At 39.3% G+C, this 11,250-nt stretch overlaps 1 protein-coding gene across 1 annotated transcript; it reads left to right on the top strand.

Moving 5' to 3' along the window:
* The first annotated feature begins 3,379 nt into the window (after window positions 1–3,379).
* On the top strand, window positions 3,380–10,652 carry LOC119220574 (synaptic vesicular amine transporter-like). The gene is made up of 15 exons (XM_062566222.1): window positions 3,380–3,383; window positions 3,659–3,760; window positions 5,257–5,380; window positions 5,457–5,515; window positions 5,827–5,910; window positions 6,422–6,514; window positions 6,762–6,851; window positions 6,936–6,979; window positions 7,099–7,159; window positions 7,883–7,978; window positions 8,151–8,232; window positions 8,321–8,372; window positions 8,918–8,981; window positions 9,952–10,071; window positions 10,507–10,652. The coding sequence occupies exons 1-15, from the start codon at window positions 3,380–3,382 to the stop codon at window positions 10,650–10,652; spliced, it is 1,221 nt and encodes a 406-aa protein (XP_062422206.1).
* The last annotated feature ends 598 nt before the right edge of the window (window positions 10,653–11,250 follow it).

Raw genomic sequence — 11,250 nt, 5'->3', positions numbered from 1 at the left:
ACTCTTAGCTCTAGAAAAAAAAAGAGCTGTTTATTCTAGTTGTTAATACAGTGGTACAAAGTACAATGTAAACAACTATAATAAGTGCTAACACCACTTCTCAAAGAGAATTACAGCCATCAAATATTTGTCTTGCAATTGACAGTTGTGAAGGTTAAACATCACTCCAATGAAGACATATTTTAAAGGTAACTCACTGCCGCTGGCTCATACCTTTTGTTGACATAGCTAATAGAGCGTGGAAATATGACAGATTGACTGATGTCGGGTTTTCTGATCCCTTGAAGTTGGTTGAGGAGAAGAATCCAACACGTCAATCAATGAAAGTTAATAAAGTTTTAAGAACATTTATTTAGAAGAAGAAAAGATACATGAACAAATCCCGTTCAGACTGGAGACCTTATATACCCCTTTCCCCGCCCTGAAAACTATTTTGAACAGCTTGTCCTAGACAGTTGAACAGGATGTTATTTGTATTTGGACTCTGTGCCAGTTTTGTTGCAGGTGCACTCGGCATATAGTGGTCTATCTTCAAGCTTCCTGCACCTGTCCATACCCCAGTTAGGGTTTGCCTTATATAGTCACAGCGTTATTTAGATGATGACAATGGTTAGTTACAACACTACACGCAAAGCAGAGAGAACCAAAATTCTTAAAATGGTACTAATCATTTTACCAAAATAAAGAAATGATAGAAGAGATTTATCCAGAGATAACATTAGTAGTAGTGGCAATGGAGGTCTCAGACTTCTTAACCTGAAAAAGGAAAACCACCATGACGTCAACGGTTCTTGTCCATGGCGATCTCCACCCAAATGGAGACTTAAGTTACACAAGGGTTAAAAGAACCTCAACATTCATAATAACAGTAGTCAATTGTCAATCTGGCTCGCTTTTAACATTAAGCACACTCCTGGTGGATGTCACAGGGAGCGCTGAGTCTGTTTTGAACTACTCCTTTTATGTTCTGCTTCTGGGTCCGTACTTGGCCCGTTACATCCGCTGTAGAACTCGCTTGCACAACTCTTTAAACAGCATACAGTCCTCATCCATCTATAAAAGATACCACCTCTGTGTTGCTACTTGCAAACATGGATCAATGAGACCTGAGGCAGAGAAGGAGAGCAAGAGGCCATTGCAGAGACACCCAAGGAAGAGGAGTTTGTATGCGTAGTGGAGGCGCTGCAGCAGCAAGAGGACAAAATAGAGCTCAGGTTTAGAGAAGAATGAAATTAGGGCAACAATTATTGACTATGTCCTCACCTTGTTATTTACAGAGGCTGGACAAAGGCTCCAGCCCATTCTAAGTAGGAGCACTGTGTCATCTATTGACAGGTTTTTTCGGAATTAGGGCCTAGGGGAACCGGAGCCCGGCATACACGAGAGTCTCCCCACCTCCCAAATAAAGACCAATGCTGCAGCGTTCTCGTTCACAATGATTATTTATTACAAGGACAAGGTCATGAACTCTCTTCAGGGTGAGCGTGGCCCAAAACAACAAATAAAACCATTTGTGCAGGTCCCCTACCTTTCCTAGAATACACGAACAAACAAAAAGGGCTTCTCACCCTCACTGACCTCCTTGCTAACCCCACCACCCAAAAATCCTCGAGGTGCAGCATGGCCCAGTTGGAAGCTGGAGAGACAGGAAAACAAGATCCCTCTTATACACCAACGTCCAATCAACCACAAAGAAATAAAAGGCACATCATAATCAAAAGTTTTTTCTTAGTGCTAAGTTAGAGAATCATTGGCCGGTTTTAGTTGAAGACTGCAAGGCCAGAGAGAGTCAGGAAGGTAGTTAGGGACACACCAAGCACCGTACAACACACACACATTTTGGTCGTTGTGTTTACATTACGATTAGAAGACCCTTAAATCGTATGTGACTGGGTCTTGTGTGGTGGGGAAAGAACCTGCTCCCCCTCAACACCAGTTTAGGGCCAATAGAAATCTTTCCTCTTCTGTGTTACGAGGGTTATAAAACATGATGTTCTTCCTGATTTTAGTTAGTTGCTCCTGCCTTTGCAAACGCAGCGCTGTTACTTGACCTGTGATCTGACAAATAAATCTACCAGAACGAAAGAAGTTGTTTGGCTGAATTCTTCCAGACGTCCCCATCCAGGCTTCCAATTTTTGAACACGTGCCTTCGATTCGTTCGTTTGCTCCTTCTCTTTTTAAATTATCTAACACACAGAGCAAGGAAAAGTATAACAGCAACCCCCTCAGGCAGGGAGGTGAACTGCAACTGCAATATGACACTGACTCATACACTAATGTCAATTTTGACATGCTTTCTGCTTTTACTTTATAGAATCCACACATTACCACACACTGGCTATTGTTGAACCGGAGTCTAAAACAGTGCAACCGGACTACTTGAAATCAAGGCAGCAGTAATCACAGATCAGGGAGCATTTAGAAATATAATCTGTATGAGTTAGCCAACTATTGATTGAATCATTAAACAAAACCATGTCAGAATGAAGCAGCTGTACCAAAGAAACTCTGACATCATTAAAGAGGTAAGATTCCAATATGTGCGGATACAGATCTTTATTGTAATACACTGTATTACCATACAGTTACATGCTACTGGAATATTCTTCGCTATGAATTGACTATTTTTTAAATAATGGAACTTGAAGCAGAAGGGGCACATCACAAATTAATTTTTGTGGACGAAGCCGGCTTCCGCCTTGGGTCATTGGGGAGCTTATTCCACCATTTAGGAGCCAGGAGAGCAAACCGTTTGGATGCGGTTGAGTGTTTAGCTCTCTGTGAGGGAGCAACAAGATGCAGAGCCAAGCGAGTGGAGAGGATCAATTGCTTTTCCTTGAGGTCCCTGATGTTGTGGTTGAATTTTTTGTGGTAGAATTTTTTGCGGTTTAATATTTTAACATTGAATTATTTGTGGTTGAATCTTTTTTGCAGTATTTTAACGTTGAAAAACATTCAGATACATAATTTCAATGCATACATTTTCAGTGATTCAATCACCCTTTTCTTTCGAAACCCGATGACACAGATTTACTTGCTAGTAACTTTGGAAAAACCCTAGGGTCAAACCCTGCTTCCATGCCTCACTTCCTTTCCATTCCCAAGCATTCTTGCATGTATTTTTGACATCTTCTGTTGTTTGTCTAATCATCGCTCCAGTGCTTTTTAAAATGGTGCTTGTTACACGTATCATTGTTGTCCAAGACTGAGTCTATTTATTGAAACACTGAAACCAGTAAGACACGTTTTTAGGCAAATGTTTTTTGTCATGCCCATGGAACAAGATACGGTGTGTAATATATATGTATATCTGTTTCTGCTTGCAGACTGCACACTGTCCAAGCTCGTCACACACTACCTTTTGTGAAAACTGAAAACATGGGTAAGTTCAATCAACTATATTTTCTTTAACTTTTTCTTTCTAGTCTTTTGTTTATTGACATGTTGTCTGTCTGTTGTCTTTTCTTTTCTTTTTGCCAAAAGGGGATGAAATTCCTTGAAGTGTTATAAAATACATATTTTATACTTATATTCTAATCTAATTTGAATTCATCAAATTCACCAGTTAAATCGTATTACGTAATTAATTAATTAAGCCTTTTTCAACAGAGCCATGGAATTTTTGGTTACAAAGATACTGTTTCTTGTCTAACCTAGACTTACTAACCTGGCTGAGACAGGAGGCCCAGCTGAAGAAGATGATCCTGCTTATCGTCTTCCTCGCCTTTTTCGTGGATCATATGTTATTGTCAGTGGTCGGTAGGTTTAAACATACAGGCTGTCTATCCACACATCTCAACAATCAACCAACCAACGGGGGCATGTGGCTAAGGACATCTAAACAAAATAAACATGATTTTGAAGTATGGCTGCTTAAGTGTCCCCTGATATTTGCTTCAGGCACATTAATGCGCTCGTGGAAATATGTACTTTTTAGCAGCCTCTCTCACCATTAAGGTAAATTGTTATAGAAAACATAAATACACCAATAGCCTACAATAAATTATTAAAAATGTAGCATTGCTTATAAAGAGGAATTACAAAACAGGGTAGTAAAATGCCCTTGCACTCTAAATTGGTGAAGATTATTTATTTAGGTGGCTAATTTATTTCTACACAATATATTATACAGACTTTTCCAAAAATCTGTTCAATTTGCCATAAATATCAGGACTGTTAAAAAAATGAATGATTTGGGAGTAAAGAAATATCTTTATAAAGCTCCCTAGAAATTTATAAGTACCCCAGTAGGCCAGTTTTTCCCCCGATTGCCCAATTTGGCACACATGTGCTTTTGGCTCTATAAAAAGTAAATCATGGTATCCAAATGTGCCTAACTAGATTTTCCAATTGTTACAAAACCTTCTGTGGATTGTTATTGGTTCAATGTCCCCCCCTGTTAGGTAAGCTGGGGCCACAAGGACCTGGACTCAAAAGCAGACTTTCGCAGACTCAAAGGTTTTTTACTTCAGGCAGGGGTTCGGTACACGGGGAGTCAGACAGAGCAGGCGGATCATTCCAAATCGGTAGGCAAAGATTGATGGGTGGACAGAAAACACAGGAAGGGACACTCTGGAAAATCGCTGGTAAGCTCACTGAACAAAAGAGACAAACTGGCACAGAACAAGCAGCAACAGGTGTCCGCAAAGCCACGGCAGGAGGCAGGAAAAGGGTCCACATACAATCATAATCCAGAACAAGACCTTGATCATGTTAGAGATATAATTTGCAAAGCAGCATTCCCGGGGTCGCATCACGCCGTTAACGACGACACTTTGTCCGACAGCCCTCCCCAGTGCTCCGACGAGTGCGGAGTAGCGAGGACTTGTCCATCGTCGCTTGCAGCTTTAATTCTCATTGATTTATAGTATTTTCCCTTTTGAAGTGGGTTACACCTTTAAACGAATGTAAAATAATGTGTTGGTCAATAAAATGGAATTTACCTGCATAAACACGAATGAGTCATGGGTCACCTGTGACAACAACAGTGCATATCATGTCATTATTTTGTGATTGCGGCTGAAGACATCACATTTAAGATTACAGATTTCGATGTATGTCTTTGTTAACAGTGCCAATCCTTCCAAGTTACCTGTACAGCACTAGCCAGGCTGCCGCAGCCGCTTCAGGGCACAGCATCAACCTAACATTACATCCTACCACCAACCATTCGTTGATTTTGGACTCCACATTCGCGCCTCCAAACGGGACCCCAGCTCTCCTTAGTGATCCCAGTTGGGCCCTTAAATTCCCAGAATCAAACTGCTCATACACAGATGGTCGTCTGGATGAAGTCAACGTCAAAGTAGGACTGCTGTTGGCCTCCAAGTCGACCATACAGCTCATCATTAACCCCTTCATAGGGCCACTTTTTGACAGGTGAGTCACTTTGATGACAGAAACAGACTTTTATTGAGTTGAAAAATACATGACTCACTTTGCCCTTATTTTACAGGATTGGATATCACATCCCAATGTGTGCTGGTTTCTGCATTCTTGTCTTTGCCACTACCTGTAAGTATTGCATTGCGGTGTGTTCTCACAATTTCAAACAACTGGCAGACGTATGAACCAGAATTGTTAGCAAAGTAGCATTACCTTAGTTTAATGGCATAGTAATACCAACAGAGACGTGACAGGAACGTTAGCATGCACACTGTCATAAAAGGGTGTCATCGAGGGTCACAATTGATGAACGTGGCTCTGGACGTTTATACGTTAAAAATATGTGATTCACTCTACATGGGAAAAAATGTCAAAATGTGTTTTTCCAAAAGGAAGAGATGTTTTTGTGTGTTTCTAATCTAATTTGTACTCCTTGGAAGTGTTTGCCTTTTCATCAAACTACATTGTACTGCTGCTGGCCAGATCAGTGCAAGGTGTTGGTGGCTCCTGCTTGTCCGTGGCAGGTCAGATCTGTTTATAATACAGTTTAAAATGTTTTCAAGATTTACACGATTTCTGAAGGCAGAGATCTCAAGATAACACTGCCAACGTTGGAAAAGAATCGGGCTTAATCTTTGGGAGGAGTTTGGTCTTTGACGACTCTAAAAATGGATGAAAATAGGCAAAAAATAAGCCTAAAACACAGATATTCAACGATTAACTGTAGCGCCCCCACATCTTCAAATATTATAGTAAGATGAGGGTATTTATGCTACGGTAAGTTATTTGGAAGATTTGTGTCTTGATATATTAAGCCACACCCCTTAAAAGATTATTGTTCCATATCTTGAAAACGCCAAATTAAGCTTTATATGATTTCATATTTCACTACATTTGACTTGATTCCACAAAAACAACACCTACATTTGACTTTTGTGTTTTAGTGTCCATGTTCAGATTAATTTAAAGAAAAATCCCTGTAATCATCCCACGAATGATAGTGTTAGTGGTGGTAGTATTAGTTTTGTTTTTCAGGGATGGGCATGCTGGCGGATACGTTCAAAGAAGATCAAGAAAGAGGCCGTGCAATGGGAATATCATTCACTGGATTGGCGTTAGGATTAATCAGTATGTACAGCATTGTTCACTGAAAATTAAAAGTCAGATTTCCTTAATTTGTAAGCCTCAAGGATTTTGTCATGAAAAGTGAAAAATGCAGTACATAGTTCTCAACTGTTTTCTGAGAATAGTAAATGACATTCAGAGTAAAATAAAACATGTTGTTATTGAAGGTTGACTCATATAATTATGCATCTACCATTGTTTTACTATTACATTGTAATTTAATTGTAATGATCTGTTTTATATTCTGTAGCGGGAGCTCCTTTTGGCAGTTTGATGTATCAGTTTCTTGGCAAGATGGCCCCCTTCTTAGTAATAGCTGTCATTGCCTTGTTGGCTGGAGGTACTGTAGAATGTTGTACATTAAGATGAAAGAAATCATCTTGAATGTGATGTCATTTGTCCATCAGTCTCTCTATCCACACAGGTTTACACGCCCTCATTTTTAAAACGTCAATGGTGCAAACACAGGTACAGTGACATGTTGAGTCAAAGTAAACTTTGCTGAGGGCTTGCATTTTTAAAATCTGTCAGTATACTTAAAAAAATGGTTTACCTGTCAAAAAGATATGTTTTATGTTTCCATACAGATGGAAAAAGGAACTCCACTGCTGACTCTCCTGAAGGATCCGTACATTCTCATTGCCGCAGGTATTTTGAATAGTAGAAAATGGTTTCCAAGGACAAATGAGTTTTTGAGACAAATGAGTTTTTATTTCAATCAAACCCCACGGTAGAACACCAAGCTCTGAAGCCCGTTCAGTGACCAAACGGTAGAATCACAATTTCTGCCTGATTAGCCCTTATTCAAAATATTCTTAAAAGAATTCTAATACACAAATCCAGTTATTTGTTTTCCTTTTTTAAATATGATTTACACAAAGTCACAGCCTGGAGAAGGGAGGCAGGATTAAAGGTCATGTTACACTCGAGGTTCACCCATTTGGGTTCGGAACCGAGCCCGAGGTAGTGGTTTGAATTGGCGAAGGAAATATTATGGTAGGAGATTAGGTAAGGACAGGTGTCCATGAAGTTCAACAACTGCTAAAGTGTGAAAGATGTGAATGACGATTTTGAGATGTGATGTGGGAAAACATCTGAGCTGATCGATACAGAAGTTTAAAGTTATTGATCGAGGAAGTAAACCTCACCAAATTAGGGACTGTGCACACGATGTCTTCCACTTTTTCCTACCCTATTCAAACCGCTATTGTACGTTGCAACTCTTTTTACTTTATTAATTCCTTAAATACTTTGGTTTGATAACATTGAAAGTAGACAAACCGTTGTCTTTCTATGCAATTGTTTGAGGGTTGGGAGCATTTTAAAGGACAATAATGAAAATGAAAAATGTGTATTTGCTCTGCTCTCCAGGAGCCATATGTTTGGCAACTCTGGTTATTGCTACAATAGAGACAGCCCTTCCTATCTGGATGATGAAGACCATGTGTGCAAGCAAATGGCAGCTAGGTATTTAAGATAAACTACAAATTGATAAACCGTGCATTGATGATGCAAAGAGTTTATCAGGCTGAGGCTGTTCACCAATCCTCAGCTGTAGAGCATATGCATGATTTAACCATACACAACAGGCATGTATTAAGTATATATCCTACGATTTCATACTGTGTCTTTGTGTCAGGAGCCGTCTTCTTGACAGACAGCATATCTTACCTGATTGCATCGAACATCTTTGGTCACCTGTCGCCAAAATACAGCGCAGGGTATGTTGACCCGAATTTTGATTGATTTTTTTCATTGTTTTGCCACCAAATATACCCATAATACTATGTTGTTTGTATCTTCCCACAGTTGGCTGTGTGCTTGTATTGGAATGATCCTGGCAGGGATAACTACTATTTCTGTGAGTTTCAAAGAGTAAATATTAACAATATAAATGTATTATAATAACATTAAAATACCACCATGACAATCTGCTGATACCACATTTTAATTTTACTAGAACATTCTATATCAACATTTACTGTCTTTCCCCTAATACTTTGCTACCGAGCAACAAATGAAATGTAAACTACATTTTAAAAAATATTTTCAAAATGTCAGTATGTCATGTCTTTTAAATAAAAAATAGATGTAATTGCCTACTGAGACAGTTTCATGTGTAAATAACTGTTCAGAATACTTAGTATTAGTACTTAGTATTAGTACTAAGTATTCTGTACTACATCTCAAGACATTAGTACTAGTAGTATTGAAGAAGGGCACAGTTTTTAATAGTATAATCTATTATTTTGTCTACACATCTCTGCCCCAACGTCTCTGTAATTTTTGTAATTTTATTAACACTTTTACATTTTCAGGATGTAATACAAACTTGTTTTTTAGGCACAAAACAATAAGGGGTGAGTGTTGAATATTCTACTTGTAATATCTGTCTTCAAATTTCAGTTTGGATTTTCCAAGAACATCTATCATGTGCTTGTTCTGAATGCAAGTGTCGGCTTTTCTATTGGTAAGTAATTGCTGATCATTGGCGGCTGGTGGATTTTTTTTTTGGTATATTAAAGGATAAATATTTTTATATGAAATCTATTATAATATGTATATCGATATATTACGATGCACCTATGAACCTTGTTTGTTGAGGAAAAACCCATCAGCGTGTTGAGGAAAGACCAACTCAAAAGCCCCACAAAACGAACAATGAATAATTTTGGATAAAATGTTCCAGTTTTCATCCACATCCTGGTTGTGTGTCCTCACCGCAGTCCTATGTGCGTCGCAGCTGGGTAGCGATGTTAGCTTAAACATGGCGACGCCATGCGCGCAGTGTACGAGTATACAGCATTAGCATGTAGCTAACTAGCTAGCTAAACATCCCAGGTGTAGAAGATCTACATCTAATCTGATCTGGGTCTAGCAGTTTTACCACTAGTTTCTCTCATTCAAGTTCGGGTCGGGTCTTCTTGGAAGGACACTGCCGGTGGTCGCTCTTGTTATGTCGTTAATGGGTCTTGACGAGAGCACAGCGTAGGGCGGCGAAGGGCACGCCCAAATCTCTATGTATTTTAGGACGCTAAAATTATAATTTCACTCATTAACTCAGTCAGTGATTGGTAAACTGCTTCTTAGACCCGCCGCTTTGGGACATGGCCCAAGCCCAGCTGAGACAAGTGAACACTAAAAACTACTTTTGTTGTGATAGAATTTGTTGAAACCCCCCCTCACAGTTGCCCAAATCGCCCCTATACACCATCCGCCGCTGTTACAGAGTATATAATCCATATAATTTTAAAAACACAAATATTGACTATTTGTAAAATGTACTTTTAATATAATAGACAATTTATTTTTCTTCTTTTTTTTCTGTCTCTCATGGTGGGGCCACGTCCCATTGCCCTCTATGGACCAGCCGCCACTGCTTTTGAACTAATACATTTCTTGCTTGTTGAGAAAATGAATGATTATTTTGTTTCTACTAGGTGTGGTGGACTCGTCAATAATGCCTCTTATGGGTAACTTGGTAGACCTGAGATATGTGCCGGCATATTCTACAGTTTATGCTATTGCTGATGTCGCAATCTGCATAGGATTCTCCGTGGGTGAGCCCAGTTTCCACGCAAAACATTTATCATGCTCTGCTGTCTCCGTGATGTCCGAGATGTAGAGCTTCTTTTAAGTATTTTATGGTTTTCTGTCCTGGTGCGGGTTAGCTTTGTACAACAACTTTTTCTCCGATTCCAGCATTGTGCTAAGCTAGGCTAAGAATTGCATTGATAATCTTGTCTTTCTTGGCATTAAAGCCAAACTTTTTATTTGTAATTGTAAACTATTAGCCTACCGTGATAGAAATGATGACATTTGAGCTTCATATTCAGATTAATAAACCATTTAGTTTTGTCCTAACAGCACAAGTTTATACCGAACGTAAACTGCAGCCATGCTAATCCATGCTAATGACAGAGCAACACCACGACTAGCTTAAAGGTCGGTTGATTTGTTTCTCCTATTGAGGTGTTTGTATCTTCTGTCCAAAGGTCCAACTCTTGCAGGACCAATCGTGGCATCGATTGGCTTCCCTTGGCTGATGGCCATAATCGGAACAGTGAATATAATCTTTGCTCCGCTCTGCATCTTCCTTTACAATCCGCCACGGCAGGAAGAACATTTGGTGAGAGCTTAGAAGAAAAACTACTCAAAAACACAATTGTTACATCACAGTTTCCAGTAAACAAATATTGGCATTGTGATATTAGCCCTAAAGGTTTGAAAGAGGAAGTGACGCACAAAGCAAATGACTTGGTCTATCGACCAAACCTGTTTAAATGTTGGTATAGTGGGATATTTGGAGAATGGAAATGAATACAATGCCAAAAAGGTTTTCCCAGTGACTGGGTTATTTCTTACACACACAACAGTGACAATTGCTTTAAAAAGAAGATGTTATGCTTTATCCAATCAATGTGTCTTGTGTTTCAGTCAATTTTAAAAGAAATTGAAAACGGATCAGCCTGAGAACATGGATGCAGATATCAATTGACTCCTGGCATGGCCCTGCTGACACCTGCTGCTGCTATTATCATCATCATCATCATCTTTGATTCATATTACTGTCGTCATAAACCAACATCTTTCTGCTCTCCCTCCCCACAGAAGCCTCTGTGGATGTTGGTTCTATCTGATGGAGGTTGTCCCTGCAGTAGTCCTGCCGTACACTTGTTCTGCTACTTGCAATTACTTGTATCATTTCTGTTAGAGGAATTGAATGTATTGTACATCTT

Source organism: Pungitius pungitius, chromosome 12 (assembly GCF_949316345.1).
Source record: "Pungitius pungitius chromosome 12, fPunPun2.1, whole genome shotgun sequence".
NCBI lineage: Eukaryota > Metazoa > Chordata > Actinopteri > Perciformes > Gasterosteidae > Pungitius > Pungitius pungitius.
Note: the sequence above shows the minus strand (reverse complement) of the source record. Positions and strands in the feature narration are given on the sequence as shown.